The sequence below is a fragment of the Quercus robur genome, chromosome 9 (assembly GCF_932294415.1).
Source record: "Quercus robur chromosome 9, dhQueRobu3.1, whole genome shotgun sequence".
NCBI lineage: Eukaryota > Viridiplantae > Streptophyta > Magnoliopsida > Fagales > Fagaceae > Quercus > Quercus robur.
The window spans coordinates 1254651-1278019 of NC_065542.1; the positions used below are offsets into that span (position 1 = coordinate 1254651).

The 23369-nt window shown below is 34.4% G+C and overlaps 1 protein-coding gene across 4 annotated transcripts in view; it reads left to right on the forward strand.

The window, feature by feature from the left end:
• Positions 1-1410: 1410 nt before the first annotated feature.
• LOC126698432 (disease resistance protein RPM1-like) overlaps positions 1411-23369 on the forward strand; it is a 99755-nt gene continuing 77796 nt past the window's right edge. For 3 of the 4 annotated variants that reach the window (XM_050395646.1, XM_050395647.1, XM_050395645.1), the window contains exon 1: positions 1411-3337. In XM_050395646.1, the coding sequence (XP_050251603.1) occupies positions 1509-3337 (1829 nt within the window). In that variant the 5' untranslated portion in view covers positions 1411-1508. Of the gene's footprint in view, positions 3338-20386; positions 20726-20971; positions 21042-23369 lie in introns of those variants that run through there. The other variant, XM_050395654.1, reaches the window with a different exon arrangement.

Here is a 23369-nt window from a genome sequence, read left to right on the forward strand (position 1 = left end):
AACTCAAACTCAGAATATAAATTGTAAAGTTCTCTCAAGTGTAAAAGTGATCCTCGGCCATCTCGAGGAGAAAGATAAATAAGAAATTTGATCTTTTTCTACGTCCTTATTGTTGATAAATCATGGATTCATCCCTTTTCTTTTATTTTCCAAGTTGTTAAGTCAAGAAGACCAAGCGTTGGCCCGCATATTCATTTCTAAAAATAAATTGTATTGGGCCTGAATCAAAACCTTAAATTAGAGCTTAGGTTTCTCGATTTTTATCCCATACAGATACGATTCTAATTTTGACAACTATGCAATTGAGGTTGAGTTAGCGTTAATTTTGATTTTTTTTTTTCCCTTTCTAATTCTAATATTTGTAAGTGTAAGGGTATTTCATGAGGAATAAATAAGGGTCTTTTATCTTTTCACTTAGTGGAATCACTGCATTTTAAGTATTAAAATTTTCTATTTTCTCTCATTCGTCACCTATTGTTTGATTGTATTGGTTGTAATTGACATTGCAATGCTTTTATTATCCGTAATACTTATTGATTGAAAAGAAAAAAAAGGTCAAATTGTTTGATCAATTAATGATAGAGGAATAAAAATCTACAATCATACTTTGAGTGTTATATTTTATGTTCCACCAATTGCATTTTGTTACATTTTTAAAAATATATATTTTTATTTAAATCAAACACATTACATACTATAATTGATGGAGTATAAAGTGAAACACTAAAAATTGGACATAACATGGAAATTTTTGTTCAAAATGAGAATTTTCAAAACAATTAAAATAAACTGGTCCCTCATGGAAAATGACTTTAGGGTTTCTTAATATAGAAATAATAAATTGTGGAAAATTGAAATGTAAATTGTAAAGCATCTCTTTCATTAAAAAAAAAAATGTAAAGCATCTCTTAAACATGGCAAATCAAAGAAATGTATTAAACTTCATCTTGTTAATGATTTAATCGTCACTCGAACAAGTATGTATATATATTTGCGAAAATTTATATTTTTGTCAACGTCTTTTAATATCTTGACTTCGATTATTATAAAGTTAGTAATAATCTATTCAAAGGTGTTAATTGTGTAGTCAGATAAGAATGATATTTCTTTAGAAAGATTCAATTATTTTGTTTCGAAAGAACTAAAAAAGTCAAAATTTTCTATTTTATTTTCCAATTATCAGTTATTTCATTTTAGTCCTTTTATAACCGTTTAATTTGGTACCCTCACCTTCCCTTACCATTATTATGCAATTTAAAAAAAAAAAGAAAAAAAAAAAAAAAAAAAGGAAAAGAAAGGGGACTATAAGGAAAATTCCTTCATTCATTTTAACTTTTACCTTGATTCTTATGCCGTAGGTCTGTGTGTGGTGAGCAACAAGTCAGAGCACGGCCCTCTATTTCTCTTCCTTCATCTCTATTCTCCAAGTTCCAACTTATATGATTGGAAGAAGGGGAGCCTAGCCTAACAATTCAGCAATAGAGCTAGGAGCGAGTTTGAAAGCGAAAATGGACTCGGCTATAGTACAACACTTGATTGACAATATCCTTTCAGCTGTTGCAACTGAAGCGTCGCTGTTAACGGGGGTTCGAGATGCAATTGAAGATGTCCAGCATGAGTTGACGAGAATGCGATCTTTTTTAATAGATGCAGATAAAAGGGGAGCAAGCAGTGCCGGAGAGGAAACTTCGCTGACACAAGTGAAGAACACAGCATATGATGTTGAAGATGTTATTGATATGTTTATGTATCACATCAATAGCCACCAAATTGGGGGTCGATTTGCTTGGTTCCTTCGCCGCACAATTTATATTCCAGAGACTCTTTGCGTGAGGCATAAAATAGCCAGCAAGTTGCAGAAAATCAATAATACAATCAAGACAATTTCAGAGTTAAATCAGAAATATCATGGTGAGCACATAGAGCGGAGCAGTTCAGAAGATAGTCACAAATGGGTTGTGCGGCATGCTGAATCATCTTTGTTTGTTGAAGAAGATGAACTTGTAGGGATCAAAGATAAAAGAAAACAATTAAAGACGTGGTTGAAGGATAGAGAACAACAGACTGTCATTTCAATCCTCGGGATGGGAGGATCTGGCAAGACAACCCTAGTTGCCAGCACCTACAACAGTGACGCTGTAAAGAGACATTTTGATTGCTATGCATGGATCACTGTCTCCCAAACATATGATGTAGAAGACTTACTGAGGAGCATGATCAAGGAATTCTATGAGTCAAGGAAGGAAACAAATCCATCAGACTTGAGTTCCATGAACTACAGACTGTTAGTAGAAATGCTGGTGAGCTACTTAGAGAAGAAGTCATATCTTCTTGTCCTAGATGATGTTTGGGACACAAATGTCTTGGACGAACTAAAAGTATCACTTCGAGAGAGATATCCTGGGAGCAAAATCAAGAACAAATTCTGGAGCAAATCCAGGAGCAAAATCATCCTTACAACTCGTAAAGATGATGTAGCTCGCCATCCTTTTATTGGTATACCTTATGTTCATCATATTCAATTGCTAGAACCGGAAGAGGCGTGGGAACTCTTTTGCAAGAAAGCATTCTTAAGCAGTCCAAACAGAAGCTGTCCGCCAGAACTTGAATCTTTTTCTAAAAAACTTGTGGGAAAATGCCAAGGCCTACCTCTTGCTATAGTGGCTTTGGGCAGTCTTATGTACTCCAAGAATACGTCTCAATGGAATCAAATTTATAGTAGCTTGAATTGGGATCTAAGTAAAACTCCTGAGCTAGAAGCAGTGAAGAGCATTTTGTTGCCTAGTTTCAACGATTTACCATATCAATTGAAGCATTGTTTCTTATATTGCTCTATTTTCCCTGAAGATCATGAGATTCGAAGAAAAAGGCTCATTAAGCTATGGATGGCAGAAGGATTTGTGGAAAAAGTTGAAGGGTCCACTCTAGAAGAAGTAGCAGATAGCTATCTAGTAAAACTCACTTTCAGGAACATGCTTCAAGTTGTAAAGAGGAATGAATTTGGTAGGCCACAGAGATGTAAAATGCATGATCTTTTGCGAGAGCTTGCTCTATCAATATCAGTCAAAGAAAAGTTCGGTGTTGCACATGATGGAGGAGAAGAAATGAAAGAATGCAGAGCACGCCGCATTTCAATTCACAAAACAGATGGAGAACTCAAATCATTTACAAATATGTCAAAGATTCGCTCTTTTCTTGTTTTTAACAAGACGTTGAAAACATTGCCTTTAGGAAGTAAAATGTTAAGGGTTCTAGATTTGGAGGATGCCCCCATTGATGAATTGCCTGATGAAGTATTCCAATTATTCAACTTAAGATATTTGAATTTAAGGGGAACCTTACTTAAGAAGCTCCCAAATTCTATAGGAAAGCTCCTTAATCTTGAAACCTTGGACATTGGAGACACACAAATAAAGACCCTTCCTCGTGGAATAGGAAAGTTGCAAAAGTTGCGGCATCTAATTTTGTACTATCGCTACATTGGAAACTCGAATGACTTCCAAATGTTTTACAGGGATGCAAGTAACCATCAAATATCACTCAGTTAAAGAATTTGCAAACTATGGGTACTATTGAAGCAGATGATGACTTGATAAGACAAATTCGAAGCATGACCCAATTGACCACATTCGGTATTTCAAAAGTGAAAGCAGCAAATGAGACGGATTTATGTATCTCAATTCAAAACATGACAAGTCTTAGGAGCTTGGGTATCATGGTAACTAATGAGGAGGAAACTCTCAGAATGGATGCACTCTCATCTGCTCCTCCTAACCTTCGAAAGCTTATTTTGACTGGAAAACTAGAGAAGGTGCCACAATGGTTTAGTTCACTTCAAAGCCTCACAAATTTGCAATTGCATTGGTCAAGACTAGAAGAAGATCTACTCCCTTACATTGCTGCTTTGCCCCATCTGGGACTTCTTGTGCTTATTAATGCCTATGTTGGACAACAGCTATGTTTCAATACAGGCTTTCTTAAGCTTACAAGATTGGAGATTCGTAATTTGCCTCCATTGGATGAGATAATAATAGAAAAAGGGGTGATGCCAAATCTGAAATCCCTAGAGATTGACAGCTGCATGGAGTTAAAGATAGTGCCCATGGGCATTGAATACCTTAAAAATCTCCGACAACTGGATTTGAAATCTGTCTCAATGGAACTTAAAAATCGCATTGAGAGAGAAGGAAGCTTAGATTTTCCAAAGGTGAAGCACATCCCAAAGATGTACATCTGGTAGTAATTTGGAATGTTTAATGAAGGTAGGTTCTCATATCTATCTGTTCTTCTTCTTCTTTTTATCTTTATTGAATGGTCATTGCATTTATTTTATCTTTTATCCTTAAAAAGAAAAAAATTGCATCATTTAAGCTATTTCACTAATAAATTTGTAGAATTTTTTTTTAAAATAACAATAAATATTAAACTATTTAGTTAATTGTCATATTTCAAAACAATTTTGAAAAATAACATCTCGAGTATCTAAAACTCGAGTTCCAGATGGAACTCGAGTTTTTAAGTCTCGATTTGGAGAAAAAAAATTGCGCTGAAAATCGAGTTTTAGAGACTCGATTTTCATAAATTGCAAAAAACGCCGCTATAGGTCTATAAAACGTCACTATAGGGCTTAAAAACGCCACTATAGGACTCCTTAAACCTGTACTTATAAAAAATTTTTTTGCAGGAAAACGTCGCTATAGGGTTTTAAAACGTCACTGTAAGTCTTAAAAACGCCACTATAGGTTAAATTTTTTTTGCATGAAACTCGAGTTTTAAAGACTCGAGATCTAAAGCGAGTCTTTAAGACTCGAGTTCTAATATGGATCTCGAGTTTCAAAAACTCGAGATGTTAGTTTTCTAAATTGTTTGAAAACGTGCCTAACTAACTAATTTGAATGGTTGAAGGAAGCTGATTTGCACAATACCTCTAAATTTGTATATGTCCGTAACAAGCTTGATTTATATTATATTATTAATTCACTTTGAAAAGGAACTAATGTTTTCTGACATGATAAATAAGTAATCTTCTCTTGCAATTAATTTTACTTTATCGTAGAGGTGTGCATGGGTCGGGTTGGGTCAAAAAATCCCCTCAACCCATGGGTTTTTTGACCCAACCCACCATGGTGGGTCAAAAAAAACCCAACCCAACCCAACCCATCACATAAGTCCAACCCAACCCAACCCAACCCACATGGGTCGGGTTGGGTCGGGTTGAACCCATGGGTTTGAAATTTTTTTTTATTATTATTAAATTGAGTAGAAAAAAAAATATTAAAATATTAAAAAAGTCTAAAGATTAGTATCAATGTAACTCCTTAAAGGCAAACAACATTAATGACTAAACAACAATAGTAATTTATTAGGATTTGTGTGAACTAATTGGCTTTTATATAGGATAGGAAGAACTGGCTATTTAAAAAAAATTATTAATTATATAATCTATTTTATATATATATATATATATATATATATTAAATTAGTATTAGTAGGAGAAACTAAGGAAATGCTGCTCTACAGCTGTTTTTTTTTTTAATTATTAAATATATAATATATATTTATATATATATATATATATATATATATAAGTGTCCTACAATTGGTTTAAAAAAAATTATTAAATATAAAAATATATTTTAAATATATATTAAATATGGGTGGGTCGGGTTGGGTTTGGCGGGTTTGTAATTTTATGACCCAAACCCAACCCAACCCGCCATAAAATTTTTTTTTGTAACCCAACCCAACCCACCAAGCCTTAAAAACCGACCCAACCCGGCGGGTTGGGTTGGGTTGGGTCGGGTTTGGCGGGTCGGTGGGTTTTCTGCACACCCCTACTTTATCGTATCTTTGTTTTACTTTATTAGATCAAAAAAAAAAAAAAATTTACTTTATCGTATCTCTGTTTTTATTTATTTATTTTATTTTACCTTACCTGTGGTAGAATCAAGCTCACTAATGATTTCTACTGCTTCATTGCTTGTAGTTTTTTTTAGCTACCATCTTGGCATAGGCACGTCAAGTTCCTCGAAATAGATAGAATTAGTTTCAGGGTTTGACTTTTAATGCTGTGTTTATATATGTATTGTAAGGACACGAATCGTAACGAACCGTAACGATATTGGGTTCGTACATAAAAAGGCCCAAACAATATCATTTGTAGAGCGTGGGTTTGAAAGGTTAGGCCTTGGTCGCCAAATGGTGGGTTTTACGTGATATCCATATATGGTTAAGTCGTCATCGCCCTGGGAGTCTTTCTCCTAAAGGCGGGCTGGGAGGCTCTGGATTCTGGCCATTTTTCCCAGCCTCCTCTTTGGCTTCCTTCCTTTCTCTTTTATATTAGCCTATATCCCTTATCCAGCGTCCACGTGTGGGTTCTACTTTCCAGGACTGATACTTGTCCCATCAGCCCTTACCCAGAGTGGTTGGGGGTGGTTGTAAAAGCTGAGGCGTATGGTCCTGCCAAGTGCAGAGTATTTGAATGGCAGTAATAGCAGCTTTTCTTTTGTCCTTAGCCGTTATTCTATCCAGAGTCTTCCTCTTTATTGACCTAGATATTTTAGATTCTTTTTCCAAACTGTTTTTGTACCGTTTTTGTCCTTTCTTTTAGTGAGACCTCGGACACGCCGAGGACTGAATCGTCCTCGGCTGTATCCCAAGACCATTTTGCACTTGTATTACCGAGCCTGGGCTATAACCTTCCTCGGCTCGGGCCTTGGACCCCAACGAATAAAATGGGCCAGGGCCTCAAATCATTGGGCCCCACAATAGCCCCTCACACTCCTGCTGTCCGACCTCTTGGTTAGAGAGGAGGAGTTTGGTAATGCCAAGCTTTTATTACAGCTTGCTTTAACTCTGTCCTTCATTAATGCTGGTGTCTCTTTATCTACCTAGGGAACATACCAGGCTGCGAGACATTCCTCTGTTTTCACTCGTAATGCGTTCCAGCCGTTTAATTACCCAAAACGCGCCTTTAATGATTTTCCTTTACGAGACCCTTTAAATTCGACGGTTATTGATGGCGCAGGGAAGTGGAAAGAGTATATTCTCGTTTGCCGTTTTTCTTGGAAACATGAATGGATTGAATGCCTCCCATTTTGCTCTTCGTATAAGAAGGAAAGCAAGAGGTTACCTCTCTTACACAAAGCCCTTTCAACCCTTTTTGAAGTCTGAAAATCCTTGGCCTCCCCCAGAGTTTCCCTTACCCGCTTGCTTACACCTTGAACCGTGATAAGTCTAAGATAGGAGTGGGAATGAAGGGACCATACCCTTCCCAGAAATGCTATGTTCTTGGGAAGCTCAAAATGGCTCGGTCAGGACAGGGATGGGAGAGACTCAAGATGCTTCTCATCCTCCTTTCAGTCAAAATCCGAAGCAGGGGCTCGTTGCGTCGAACTTTTGGTGCGGCTGAGCTGGGATCACCCATTATCAGTATCAGCCGCTCTCTTATGAGCATAACTAACATGGCACCAGCATATTAGGAGTCAGGATTGACGCAGGGACAAAATATCCCTGCTTCTTCCTCTCTTCCTTCACTGGTGCCTCCTTTTGCCTCTCTTTCTTCTTCTTTCCACCGCCAGATCCATCCTGGCGCTTTTCCTTCTTCCTCTTCTTCTCCTCCTTCTTTCTCTTCATCTCCTCCTTCTTCTTCTGAAGAAGGTCCTCCTCTCAATATGGGCGCTACTGGGGTAGAGTTTGGAAAGACTTGAGAGCAGAGCTTAAAAAGATTTCTGTTGGTTTGCTATTTATTTATTTTTTTATTGTTTTTTATGACTCTTTTTCTATATAGGCTTTGTTTAAGCCCTTCATTGTACACTGTAACACCTCTTTACATTAATAAAGGTTGTCATTTCTTGATTTCGTATACTCTATCTCTTCTTTTAAAATAGTTATGCCGTGAATAGACGTACTATCTTGTAACTTCTTTCTTTTTATTTTTATACTATGAACGATGTTTGAGGACGAAATCCCCGTTAATGAAAAGATCTCGCTTTGTGCTAATTGGAACTATTTGGTGTAATAGTGCCGACTTGAATAAATGGCACTTAGGGTCGAAACCCTTGCTAAAGAAAACATATTATTATGAACTTAACAGAGTTGCTTGGCACAATAATGCCGTCCAGAGAAAACAACACTTACCCCAAAAATAGCCGAGATGACAGCTGAATGCTTGATGCAGTGTAGGAGATAATCATCCGAGGATGTATAACCCGAAAATGAACAGCCCCTACAGGTTGCCGAGTAATAAGGCGTTTCACCATCTTCCTAATAACTTTCATAGCTTTTGCCTCTTCTGGTACTTGATCCGAGGATTGAGCAATTTAGAATTCTTATTAAGTAGCTGACCTTTCCACAGGTTTGAGGCCGAGGACCATGCAATACCTTGGTTCTGTCCAAAACTCAGTTTTTTTTCAAAGTAGTTGGTTTCCCCATAGGTTTGAGTCCGAGGACCATGCAATGCCTTGGTTCTGTCCAAGACTCAGTTTTCTCATCCAAGTAGATGGTTTCCCCATAGGCTTGAGTCCGTGGACCATGCAATGCTTGGTTCTGTCCAAAACTCAGTTTTCTCATCCAAATAGTTGGTTTCCCCATAGGCTTGAGTCTGAGGATCATGCAATGCCTTGGTTCTGTCCAAAACTCAGTTTTCTCATCCAAGTAGTTGGTTTCCCCATAGGCTTGAGTCCGTGGACCATGCAATGCCTTGGTTCTGTCCAAAACTCAATTTTCTCATCCAAGTAATTGGTTTCCCCATAGGCTTGAGTCCGAGGACCATGCAATGCCTTGGTTCTGTCCAAAACTTAGTTTTCTCATCCAAGTAGTTGGTTTCCCCATGGGCTCTAGTCCGAGGACCATACAATACCTTGATTCTGTTCAAAACTCAGTTTTCTCATACAAGTAGTTGGTTTCCCCATAGGCTTGAGTTCGTGGACCATGCAATGTCTTGGTTCTGTCCAAAACTCAATTTTTGGAGTGGGACCTTGGCTTTAGGGGAATTATCTCCTCGGCCAAGCCCCTAGAACCATCCATGCGATTGACACTACCAAGCGTAGCCCCTAATCAAGAACCATAGCCCCTAGCGGAACTTTACGCTAGAACTCTATAACCAACCGTTTAGAAATGACAAAGGAACTCTCTCGACCTACCCCCTATGCCAACACACAAGCCTCCCCACAGATGGCGCCAATTATAAGGACACGAATCGTAACGAACCGTAACGATATTGGGTTCGCACGTAAAAAGGCCCAAACAATATCATCTGTAGAGCGTGGGTTTGAAAGGCTAGGCCTTGGTCGCCAAACGGTGGGTTTTACGTGATATCAATACATGGTTAAGTCGTCATCGCCCTGGGAGTCTTTCTCCTGGAGGCGGGCTGGGAGGCTATGGATTCTGGCCATTTTTCCCAGCCTCCTCTTTGGCTTCCTTCCTTTCTCTTTTATATTAGCCTATATCCCTTATCCAGCGTCCACGTGTGGGTTCTACTTTCCAGGACTGATACTTGTCCCATCAGCCCCTACCCAGAGTGGTTGGGGGTGTTTGTAAAAGCTGAGGTGTATGGTCCTGCCAAGTGCAGAGTGTTTGAATGGCAGTAATGGCAGCTTTTCTTTTGTCCTTAGCCGTTATTCTATCCAGAGTCTTCCTCTTTATTGACCTAGATATTTTAGATTCTTTTTCCAAACTGTTTTTGTACCGTTTTTGCCCTTTCTTTTAGTGAGACCTCGGACACGCCGAGGACTGAATCGTCCTCGGCTGTATCCCAAGACCATTTTGTACTTGTATTACCGAGCCTGGGCTATAACCTTCCTCAGCTCGGGCCTTGGACCCCAACGAATAAAATGGGCCAGGGCCTCAAATCATTGGGCCCCACATGTATTAAGGTGTATATGCATGTATGTTAGTGTGTTTATAGGTGCGTTCTATATGTGGATTTGTCAAGCTCACCATATGTTCAAAGGAAAGTCCTCTGTGGACATTGTGTGATTGGTAGATACAAGATATTGACTTATGTAACTTTTGCTCGATTTTTCATTATGTCTTTCATGCATGTTAATTTTCAATTTTATGTATAGAGGTTTCTTAGATTTGATTTGGTTATGATGTCTTATTTGCGGTTTGGACCACGTACTATCTGTTTTATTAAGCCTGTTTTAGTAAGCCACATGTTAGCCTATGATTTGTTTATATATAAATATTTTTGTTTCAAATTTCCAAGTGCTTACTTTGCTTCTCATCAACTTTTTTTTTTTTTTGATATAGATAATAGGATATTTGAATGCTAAGTGCTCACATTGTTAGTCTCCCACACTGAGGTTATAGTTTTTTAGTCTAATTTAAGGTAGGATGTCTTTTGTACTTGCATTTTAGCTTGGCACATCCTATGTCTTTTCATTGATGCCCCTGTATTGGCTTGTAAATACCGCTATCCATGTTTAGAAATAATTTTCTTGACTTTATACATGTTGTCCCCTCTTATTTTCCACATTTGTGCTGAGACATTGTTGTTTTGAGGAGATCATGTAGGGGACAGGGACTAGTGCCTTGTTACTCTTAGGTTGTACTTTCTTTTTGCATCATCTCTTAACCTTAGTAACCAAGAGATGCACAAAATACTAGCTAGAAAAGATTCACAAGACTTACACATAAATTCTTAATGAGATTTCCAATTTTTCTATCTGTTTTTCCAATTCTTCTTTTAGGTAGCAAATCTCTTGCTTTAAATTGTATTTTTACTGCATTCATCATTGTTAGGTTGTCATAAGCTCATGAAGAGAAATGAGTGATCCAAGTCATAATCTCCAACTAATACATGTTGAGCAATTTTGTTTTTCTTCTTTTATGTGATTGGAACTACAACTTGATACTTTGTGTTACCGAAGTTAGCAATATCTATTTGAATTTATTATCATACTCTTAGTCATAACTCATAAGTTACTCTTTGTTATTTAGTGTTGTAGTGCATCCCAAAGATCTACATCTGGTAGTAATTCGGGAATGTTTCATGAAGGTAGCTTCTCAATTCTCTTGGTATTTCTTCTTCTTTTTTATCTTTTTTCATGAATAGTTATCGCATTCATTTTTATCTTTCATCTACATCCCCCCCCCCCCCCCACCAAAAAAAAAAAAAAAAAAACTTTGCCTCATTTAAGTTATTTCACTAACAAATTTATGTACATAACATGCTCGACTTATATTATTTATCCACTTTATAATGGCTTAAGTTTTTGGAACTAATGAAATCTGACATGATAAATAAGTAATCGTGTTCATGCCCAACAATGCTTGCTATTGCTTGATTCTTTGGAGTTAGATTTAGTCTCTAGCTTGGCATAAATTGATAAATACGTCAAATTCCTTGAAATAGAATAAATTGGCTTCTAGATCCTGTGTCAAAATACTGTTTTTAATATGTTTTTTTTTTTTTTTGGTGTGTATGCATGTGTGAATGTGTGTTTGTAGGCATGTTCTGTATGTGAGTAATGCCTACCATATGTTTCAGGTTGGTACTCTATGAATGATGTGTGATTGGAAGATACAAGATGGTGACTTATGTAACCCCGACTTTTTTTGGGTTTTTTTCATTATGTGTCCTTCATGCATGTCAATAATCCTAATCTTGCTTGTGATTTTCAATTGTATGTACAGAGGTTTCTTAGATTTGGTTTGGTTATGATGTCTAATTTGTAGTTTGGAACATGAATTTGTCAGTTTTAATAAACCATATCTCTGTTTTTTTGTTTTACTCGTGGCAGAATGATATTGAAGATTATGAGTTTGTCCAGTTTGCTTCAAAAGGATCTTGTTTTGTTTGGAGCTCCAATTCTAAGTATTGTTTGGGTTTTTTGGTTATTGTTCAATAAATTAATAGTCAAGGCTTTGTTTCTTAATTGTTTGTAATAAATGTAAAAGTTTGAACTCCAAGATGCCTTTGTGGTAGTTTGTTGGAAGATTGCTACTAGTTCAACTGTGGATTTGCACATCTTTTCTGTTTTTTTATGTAATTTAACTTGTTTAAACCATTAACATCTGTGTTAATTGTTTTCTATTGTTTTAGTGAGTTTTATAGTTCTTTTGTTTGTTCTCCTTTGATGTGTACATTCATTAAATCCACCAATTTGATGAACTTGGTCCAAACCAACGCTTGGTTTGTCTTTTTGTGGGTTGAAGGGTTTGGTTGGGTCCTTATTTTTTGAAACTTAGGTTGGATTGGGTTGAAGTTGAGAAAAATTTCAATCTCAATCCAACCCACGCTGTTAATTAATATTTTAAAAAATACATGTATTTTAAACTTGTAGGGATGCAAATTCGTAACGACCCCAAGTTGATATTGGGCTCGTACGTAAAGGGCCCAAACAATATAATTTGTAGAGCGTGGGTTTGAAAGGCTAGGCTTTGGTCACCGGGTGGTGGTTTGGATGGCTCCGGTCAGTGAATCTTGTTCGAGGAGTTTGCGGAGTTTTGTGCTCTCATTATCCTTCTTTGTTCTAGGACTCCCTGGCTTGGGAGATGGGTTGTCACCCCTTTTTTTCGCAGTGCCTCTCTTTACCTTTTATACTGGCGTTTACCCTCTCTCCAACGTCCACGTGTAAGCTCAATTTTCTAGGGCTTAAGACTTGTCCTATCAGCCCATACCTAGAGTGGTTGGGGGGTGGTTGCAAAAAGCTGAAGAGTATGGTCTTGTCAGGTGCAGAATGCTTTTCTGCAGTACTGGCAGCCTTTTACTTGGGCTGTTCCTGCACTGTGCTCGCTCTTCCTTTTAGGGGCATTATGGGATGCCAAGCACAAGGTCATCCTCGGCCATTTCCTTAGGCCGTTCTGGATTTCCATGGTACGTCTTCGGCATTATCTTTCCTCGGCGAAGGCCTTGGGCCTTAATATGAAATGGGCCGGGGTCATAAATTCTCTAACCCCACAAAACTCTTTAATTTATTTTATTTTAGATTTTATACACCTATCAAAAAATTTAATTTATTGTAGAATTTATAAACCCATCAAAAAATTTTAATTTATTTTAGTATTTTGAAATTTAGTTTAGATGAAATTTTAATCATTTAATAAAAAAATGGGTTTAAATTGGTGAATGAAAACCAAAATTTTTTGTTAGGCCTGACAAAATGGTTATAACGACCAAACCCAACCCTAAATGTTCCCTATGGATCAAGTTGAGTTGAAAATTTCTCAACATGTGTAATTTATGTCAGGTTTAAAAAGAAAAAAAAAATCCAACCTATTCCAATTCATTCACACATCTATTTTCATTTTTCATAAACAATTATGTTCTTGCAACTCTGTACGTCTTATGATTTATGATAATAATAAAATAAAATTTCTATTTTGTCTAAAAATTATTTAACGCCCTACCGCCCCACTTGGACAAATTGTTCAAACGAATTAAATAATATTTTTATTAAACCTACAAAAAAAATTTTGGATCCAATAGTGAACACACAATTTGTGAATTATAGTTTGATGAACACTTTTTCATTACCTATTAGGGATTATGTGCTGCCACTGCTTATGCTTCAATGTATTACATCCCATTACTATATTACACTCTTGTAGTCTGTAGCACGTACTCATTTCCTCACAAAAACTTCCATACTGAAAATAAATTATGGGGAAAAGAAGGTTGAGTGAATAAGTTAATGGCAATGACTTTCTTGTCGAATTCAATGAGGAAGACAAAGCCACCATGATTCTTCTTCACATAAATCATTCCAATTTGGATGAGAAAACTTCCTTGGCTTTGCTTGAAATTAAAAACCAACGAATTAGACATAATCAACATGTATCAAGTAATACTAGCAAGCCAAAACCGCCACAGTTATTAAGCCTGTCTAGGAAAACCCATGCCTACAAGCCCCCTAATTTCCCACCAGTCCCAAGGCTCAATAGCTTCATAGGAGCATGCTCTAAGCCTTTTGAGAAATAATTGACATCCAGTTATGTAAGGGGCGAGCAAAGCAGGCTGTCCTTGAACAAACTAGATGTCAAAAACTTTCTCTTTCCATTGCTAAACAAGAACGCAGTTGTTGTTAATGGAATTAATGTCATTGTGTATGACATAAAAGGCAAGGAATGCTCAATGATGTTCAAATCTTGGGAGTCCTGCAGGGTTTATGTTCTTAAGGAAGGGTGGAACACGTTTTGCCATAAACATAGCCTGCGCGAGCATGAAGATTTCATGACAGTGTGGATGTTTTGCCATGAACTAGGGGAACTATACTTTCCATCTCTTCAAGAAGATTAAGTTACATAGTTGAATTTTTTTTTTTGAAAAGAAGTTACATGATTAAATTTAATTTTTATCAAAAGAAATTGACAAATTTTACAATATCTAAAGAATTGTATTTAGGTCTTAAATATGAACCTTAAAAATCAATCAATATTAGCTAGATGTTTTTAGTATTAGGAGGGAGTTTGTATTTAGTGTAGGTATTAGCTGTTTGTCAGTAGGAAGTATAGGACATAACCATCCATGTTGGAGGGTTTGACAACATTATAGTAGTACATTTTTGGAATGATAATAAACTTTTTTTTTTTTGTTCGTACCATGAATGTTTTTTTTTTTTGCTAAATATACCATGAATGTTATTCCTAGGACTTATCTCTTTGCAATGATTTTGGAGCACAAATCGGCCTTGGTGGGTTCATAGCTAAAATTTATACCCCTACTAGTTGCCAATCATCTTAAGCAACAACTTGCTCAACCTTATTTATCAATCTGTTGGCTTGTAGCAAAATATCAGTATGATTAAATAGTACTGAACCCAAGGAGAGAGAGAGAGTTCCATTAACACCTTTCTATATCATTCTATTGTGTGTCACTATCTACATGTTTTTTGAACAACACTATACACTATTTGTTTATTTCCATTTGATTTCACCTATATCCCACAGGGATTAGTTTCAAGTATACTTCCATTTAACCAACTACTACTCTGCTACACAGCACAACTAACCCACTCCCCTCATTCTTAATCAACATTTCAAAGGGTGAGCCCTGGTGTGGATAATGGCATGTCCTTTCCATTGTACCTTTCACTTGCATTCCCATCATAGCATGACACAATCATAAATTTTAGGACTTTTCGCAACGTGTTTTTTTTTTTCAAATAACATTAATTTTCATACAATTTTGTTAGTTAGCACGTTTTCAAAAATATTTAGGAGATTAACATCTTGAGTGCAATAGACTCGATTTTGGAGTGCTGAAATCGAGTCAATTGGACTCGGTTTCATTTAAATTGAAATCAGGCCTTATAGACTCCATTTCTCGGCCAAACATCAAGAAGCAAGAAACGAGTTCCCTCAACAAACCCAACAAACATCAAGAATTGCTTACCCAAAGACCCAGAAAGAATCAAGAACAAGAATCAAGAAGCCCACCCAAAGATCTACAGAGAAAACATTAACAAACCTCGTTGTCGCCACCTAGAGCCTTCGCCACCTAGGTTCAATCGTTGCCGTTGCCTTTGCTGTTGCCGCCTCTCTAGTTTGTTTTTTCTATCTTCGTGGAGGTTTTGTTCTTCGTGGGTTTCTATTTGGGTTTCAAGGTTTCTGGGTGTTTGGGTTTTGTTCTTCATGATTTCTGGGTTTCAAGGTAGAAGGTTGAGATGGAGTGTAAAGGAAAGCGCATGGATAAGAAATCGAGTCTGCAAGGCTCGATTTCAATTTAAATGAAATCAAGTTCTACAAACTCGATTTTCATGCAATGATCCTAAAATCGACTTAAGTGAACTTGATTTAGCACTCCCAAAATCGAGTCTATTACACTCGAGATGTTAGTTTCCTAAATAGTTTTGAAAACATGCTAACTAACAAAATAGTTTGAAAATTAATGTTATTTTGAAAAAAAAAAAAAATCCCTTTCCACAATGTTAAAAATATTAGATAATTTGGCCCAGAATGCAGTGATATAATTAATAATAACAAAAATTGCTTCCATTGTCATCAATTGCACTTGCATGATGCATCTAAAGGCATGTAGTAAGATTTCGAATACTGCTAGCAATGTTTCTTCCAAATCTTCTTGCCGTTCTTTGAAAAATTTCTGACCATAACCGTGTCAAAGAATGTTAATGGAAGTTCTTCATCAACAGTCTCTCTTTGATCAGACTAGCCTGTGGAACTACTTTCTTCTTTTGAGTTGCCCCCACAACTAGCAGTGGCGGCTCTAGGAATTTTTTTGAGAGTGGTCCTTAAGAAACTTAAATTATACAAAATCTAATAAAAAAAGAATTTCATACATTGACCAAACACACACACACACACACACACACACACGCAAATACATAAAATCTTACAATTTCCTTCTACAAATCTTTTTATTTTGAAATTATTACATGATAGTCTCATTATTAATGTTGCAAGTTACATCTCTTCAAACGTTTAGTTAAATAAATTTTTTTTTGGACTTTTATTTTTATTTGTAAGGACCTAATATATTGTTAAGGAGACCAAAGTTTAAGAATAAAATTTAGCTACAAACTTTGTTATAGTCACTCTCACTATATGAATTAACATTGTTACATATTTTGAAAATCTAATTTATGAATTGCATGTTCTCTATATTCTTAAAACATATTAAAATTTCATACTAATCGGATGTTATTTGCCATTCGATCCATAAAATTATTTTTTATGTATAGTTTTAGATTACAAAAACTTGAAATTTAAATATTCGATTGACTTATTGATCTTTTATCTTCTTGAAATGTTACAAGTATGAATGATTTAAGAAGAAAATGTAATTAAATGGTAGATTTGTTAAAATTCACATTCAATAAAAAATATTGAATAGAGTTGTAACTTTAATTTACAACCAAGCTTGTTGCCAAATTTTGCCAAGAATTTAATTAAATTAGCATAAAAAAAATTTAGGGTGATCATAGATTTTTTTTTTTAAATCATAAATTTATAAAATTTATAAATAATAATTGTATTTTTTTCCAAGTGAGGTGGTCCTATTACCGCCCTAAACTCTATGTAAAGCCGCCCCTGACAACTAGATTTCACAGGTGAGATGGGGTCTTCAGGTATATCTTTCTTCAAGCGTTTTATTATGAAAAGAGCAGTATCACGATCCCTCCGATTGTTTCTATATATCAAGACTCACAAATTAAAAGTAGATGAATGCACAAAAGCAACACAACATGCAACGCCAAGTTACCTGTCTGTCATTATTTTCCTCGCTGAAAAGAATGGGGATAGAAGACAAGAAGACAAGAAATCTTTAACACTGTGTTTGGATGGGTGGAATATAGGGAGGATGAAAAATATAAGAGGGAAAATAGGGTGGAAAACTCAGTTTTCCACTGTTTGGTAATGGGGAGAAAATCAGAGGAGTGGAAAACCCAAGAGAAACTTTTCTCTCCCGGGCCCACAAAAACTTTCCTCCCAAATTGGGAGGAAAATCAATGAGGGAAAACTCCCTCATTGTTATTTTACCGTAATACCCATCCACGTAACCTCATTCATACCCTCCATCTACCCAGCTGAAGACTTTTGCCCACCTACCCTCATTCATACCCTTCTCATCTTCTCATCTAGCACACCGTCCAGAGAAGTTCAGGGTCATCTCTCATGTTTTTTGTTTTTTGTTATGTATTTTTTTTTATTTTACAATCAACGTGAAAAAAAAAGATTATAATGTAATTTTTACATTATAATAATAAAAATATAAATATAAATTTATATATATGATGTCATAAATTTTATATTATTTAATGAGTACAAATAAATCTATTTCTTACATATTATGTAACAAGGGTATAATAGTCAATTTATATAAATTACATTTTCCATCCTTCCATTTTTCTCTCCAACCAAACAAAAAAGTTTTCCATCCTCCTACTTTTCCACCCCTCCAACCAAACACATAAGAGGGAAAATTAAAGATTTTCCATCCTCCCACTTTTCCATCCTTCCACAATTTTCCATCCTTCCATTTTTCCACTCCTCCACAATCAAAGGCCCAAATCCAACTCAAAAAGATGAGAATTTAAGATGATACTATTTTGAAATTCCAGATTTCAATTTGAAACTAACAAAAAATATTAGGCTTAATTTTTAATAATCTAAAACTTCATGGATAAGTTTTAAACTTTAAAATTTTAGGGTTAATTTAAAACAACAATTATAGAATTTTGATTTGAAACCACCCTCAAATATATGGTTTAAAATGTTAGGCCCTGTTTGGTTTGGAGGTCACTCATCACCTATAACTTAAATCTCCTTGCTCAAACTTGTAACTCAATTCTTATAACCCTAATTCAAATAAACTCATCTTCTCAAAAAAAAAAAAAACTCAAAAAAACTCATAACTCTGCTTGGCGGGTCGTTTGGGTGGAATATCTCAAGGGTTTTCCAATTCAAAAACTCAGTTTTATGCAAGGATGTCAATACCGTACCGGAGGCCGTACCGGTTTGGCCACCGGTACGATATATTTCGGATACCGGTCAATACCGGTGTACCGTTTCGGGTTTACCGCTATTTTTTATATTTATAAATATATATATATATATATATATATGTATGTATGTGTTTGTGTATATATATATATATATATATATATATATATTATAATAAATATAAAAGTTTACCATAAAACATTTCCTCAATTTAGAACTAGTTATTCATGGTTTTAGACTTTAGTATCAATTAAAAGGGAAAAAAAAAAATAGAAAGCTTAAAAGTTACCATTGCATACTAAGAAAACAAATAGTACTAATAAGTTAATACAAATAAGTTACCATTTTGTCCTAACAAAAATTCAAAAATTACAAAACTTTAAAAAAAAAAAAAAAAAAAACTTTTTTCTGTACCGGCCGGTATTGCCCGAAATTGGCCGGTACGGCCGGTACGAGGCCGGTACGGCCGGTATTTTTTCCGGTACGAAACATGGGGGTCGAGTGTACCGGATTACTGGCCGGTACAGTATATTCCGGCCGGTACGGCCGGTACGGTACGGTATTGACATCCATGGTTTTATGTCACTCATTGGGTCCCACAATATGTGAAAGTTGAAGAGAGGAAATAAGAGTGAATGCGGTGATTGTATTAAAGCTGAAATTGGAATAGTGCATGTGACCAATGGCGCCATAAGTACTCTACACTTGCTCCGTATGTAATGGGACCTTCGGCTGGAACCCACTTGGCTTTAATTGATTACAAGTTTACAACCACCATCACCCAGAGTGGAATATCTCAATGGATTTTCCAATTCAAAAACTCAGCTTTATGTCACTCATTGGGTCTCACAATATGTGAAAGTTGAAGAGAGGAAATAAGAGTGAATGCGGTGATTGTATTAAAGCTGAAATTGGAATAGTGCATGTGACCAATGGCGCCATAAGTACTCTACACTTGCTCCGTATGTGATGGGACCTTCGGCTGGAACCCACTTGGCTTTAATTGATTACAAGTTTACAACCACCATCACCCAGAGTGGAATATCTCAATGGATTTTCCAATTCAAAAACTCAGCTTTATGTCACTCATTGGGTCTCACAATATGTGAAAGTGAAGAGAGGAAATGAGAGTGACTGAGGTGATTGTATTAAAGCAGAAATTGAAATAGTGTATGTGACCGTTGGCTTCATAAGTTCTCTACACTTGCTCTGCATGTGATGGGACTTGACCTTTGGCTGGGACTCACTTGGCTTTAGTTAATTACAACTTTGCCACCATCACCCATATCTCATGAGTCTTTTGGCTTAATATTGTTAAATTCAAAGTTAATTTGTGCTATAGGTACTGTTCTAACTTATTTAGGAATTTGAGGAAAGAGAGTGAATTTCGGCAATACCGTTGCCGAAATTCAACAAAAGTAGGAGAGAGAAATTTTTGATTTTCGGCAACACCATCACCGAAATTCCTTCTGCACATTTCAAATTTTTTTTTTTTTTAAGAAATGATATGTGTACACAATTTTTACAATAATTTTACAACATTTTCACAACAAATCACAGGTAATTAGTTATTATTAGTTAAAATTTGAATTTAACACTGAGATTACTTTTTTAATCCAACAATAACAACTTGCCACTTAAAATTTGTTGTAAAAATATTGTAAAAATTATGTGCACATATCATTTCTTAAAAAAAAAAAAAAAAAAAAGAAAAAAAAGAGTGAAATGTGGCAACGGCATCGCCGAAATAGGAGGGAAAATTTTTCCCTCCTATTTCAATGTCAAGTGTGAACTGGTTACATCTTTTCCAACATAATACGACTATCGAAGACTGACTCAAATAGTGAAGCACATTAACTATCATCATTAAAAAGCTGTGCGACAGTAACAATTCAAGAAACAGACAGGTGAAAGTCGTAAAAAGGCAAGCAAATAGTCAGAAAAGTGCAGAAAGTGAATAATCACTCTACAGTGCAGAGTAAAGCGCGAGGAAAAAGCCAAGTGAAAACAAAATAAGAAGAAAGAAAGTGGGTCACTGGTCAGCAATGGCTTCAAGTCTGTACTAAAAGGCCACTCTCATTCTCTGTTTTGCTAAGAAGAAAGAAAATGCTGCTTAGCGAAAAAAGAAAAGAAAGAAAATGCTACTCATTCTCAACTCTCAAGTGAAATACAGAGCGGAGAAAAACCATCTTTATATTATCTAATTTATTTCTCTCGTTTGAGAGCCTCCCTATTTAGTATTTCTTTATCACATTCATTTGTAAATTCCTCTTGTAAAGCTCTCGAAGTCTACAATTCTTCTCAAGAAAATATTCAGGTAAGTCTTTTCTTTAATTAAAATATTTCACCACTGTATTTGCATATTAGAATAATCATACCGACACAAATTATTTTATAATATTTTTATAAAATATTGATTTCGTCAATCTTTTATTGATTTTCATTTAAGTCTACTGTTAATCTCATTTTTTTTTTATTTAGCATTATTCTATTTTAAATATTTAAAAGCATTAATTAGCTTTTTGTTTCTGTACTTGATAATTTGTTCTTTTGGATCTCCTAGGTTCCTACATCTATCTTCAAATTGAAAATCAGATGGTGCAAGTCTTGGGTACCGATTTCGAGAAGTGGAGGTTGGAATTGAAAACTTTTATATATTATTTTATAAATTTGAAGATTGTAAATTGTTGTTCAATTCTACTTGTGTCTATGTCATATATTTATTCTCTATTAATTATTGAGACCACACCTCATGAGGTTGAGGATGAGGTGAGTTTGAATTTCTAATTGTTCTACTTTTTAATCACCTCGCTGCGTGCAATAACTATTTTTATGGTGGTGTTATTAGATTTTTTTTTTTTTAATAATTTAAACTAATTTAATAAAAAGTAATGTATTCTTTAATCATATTTTTATTTATTATAAGAATAATCATAATGTAAAAGAGAAATAATCATAAATGCCAAAATGAAAATAATACAATTTTTTTCAGAATTTCAAAAGACAAGATAACGAAAATATTTATTTTTTAATAAAAGTTATTTATAACATTTTATGTATTATTAAAATGAATATAAAATTTAAAAATTATTCTTCTAGTTTTAAACAAATTTTCTCAAACTTTTTTTTTTTTTTTTTTTTTTTTGCCTACAATTCAAAACATCGAAAAACGTAATTAAAAAAAATTAATAAAACTTAACAATTAGGAAAATAATTTGTTTTTGATAATCTATGAAGATTATTTTCTTTGCAAAAATGGTAATTTCTTCTACCTAAAATATATTAGCAAATAAATAATTATTAGAAAAATCTAAGAATTAAATTTCTATATATGCATTGTTATAAAATAAAAATAAAAATAATAATAATAATAAAAAGAAAATTACAAAAGCTAAAATTTGTCACCCATCTGAATATTTTCGATTATCTAACCTTTGTTTTTTTTTTTTTTTTTTCTAAATAAAGGACATTATAAGGAACTTCTAATACAACTATTAAGACTACTTTGACCACCACAAAGGATTAAAAAATAAACAAAAATTAGTAAGATCTCATAGATCAACATCTAAATTGAGCACAATAAACAAACAAATCATGCTGTGTGATAGAATAAATTTCAAATTACAATAAATACCAAATTATCCAAATCATGCTATGTAATAAAATAATAATATATTTTTATATACTATATTAAATTCTTTATAATGCAATAGGAGAACATTTAACAATCAAAGAGGATAAAAAAAAAAACCAACAACAACAGTTTAAAAAACAAAACTAAAATCAAATTAACCAAAAGTAGAGTTTTAAAGAATATAAAAAATTATTAACTAAAACAGAAATGCAAGAAAAATAAAAATTCCATCAAAAAATTGAGAGAGATAGAGAGAGAACTTTTTTTTTGGTGCAAAAAAACTATGCATAGAATAGAAGAGACTAACAAATTTATAGTAAGAATGAGTGAATAAGAAGATACAAAAATAAAGGAATATGAAAGGAAAGAGGAAGAATGATAATAATTTAGACGGTAATGGGGAGATGCAAAGATAAGGGATGGAGAAATATTAGAGAAATGTAAATATTAAAAAAAAAAAAATGTTAAAAACAATTATAAGAAAATTGGAAAGAAAAAAATAAAAAAAATATAATGATGTGGACACTGATGTGACTCAATTGGAGCGTAACAATAATGAATACTACATTTCAGCTTTTAGATATATATAAATATAGATTTTGTGTTGTAATAAAAAACTTTACTACTAGATCTTGTTTTTTTGTTTGTTCAATGCTTTGTTTTTGTAGTATGATGATGCTTGTAAATCTTGTTGAGGGATATATTATCATTACTAGTTTCTTCATCTTCAACGTTTGAAGTTTGGTCCATCCCCATTTGTTCAATTTTGAAATTTCATCACTTTTTTCTTTTTGTTACATCATTTGTGTTAATCATTCTAATGAATTGGCATTGGAAGATTCATGACTGGATCTTACAAAGTTTGAACTTGTGGATTTATTGTCGTTAAGATTTTGCACTTGCATTCATATTAAATTTTAGTGATGTGACTTTTTTTTGTAAATAATTATATTTTTTTTTTGTTACTTTATAAGGAATAGTGTAGCAAAAGCTTTAATATAGCATATTGGATTGTGTATTTTTTTTTTCTTCCATACCTTTTGGTTGTTTGAAAGTGCATCAAAAAACTTAGTAACTGTGTAATTTTCAAAACTATCTTCTAGATTGAATTCATTTGAATGAAGTAGGAAAAAATATTTTCTTCCTAACATTTTCTTTAGATCATGTGGGATTCCTTCTCCAATATCAATTTGCATGTGAGGAATATATTTAATATATATTATTATCAAAAGTTTTGCAATAATTTAAATAAGTTGTATCTCAGTTTGTTTTTCAGTAAGATTTCTTGCAGATTTATTTCGGATTTTCTCAGCATCTTGATCAAATA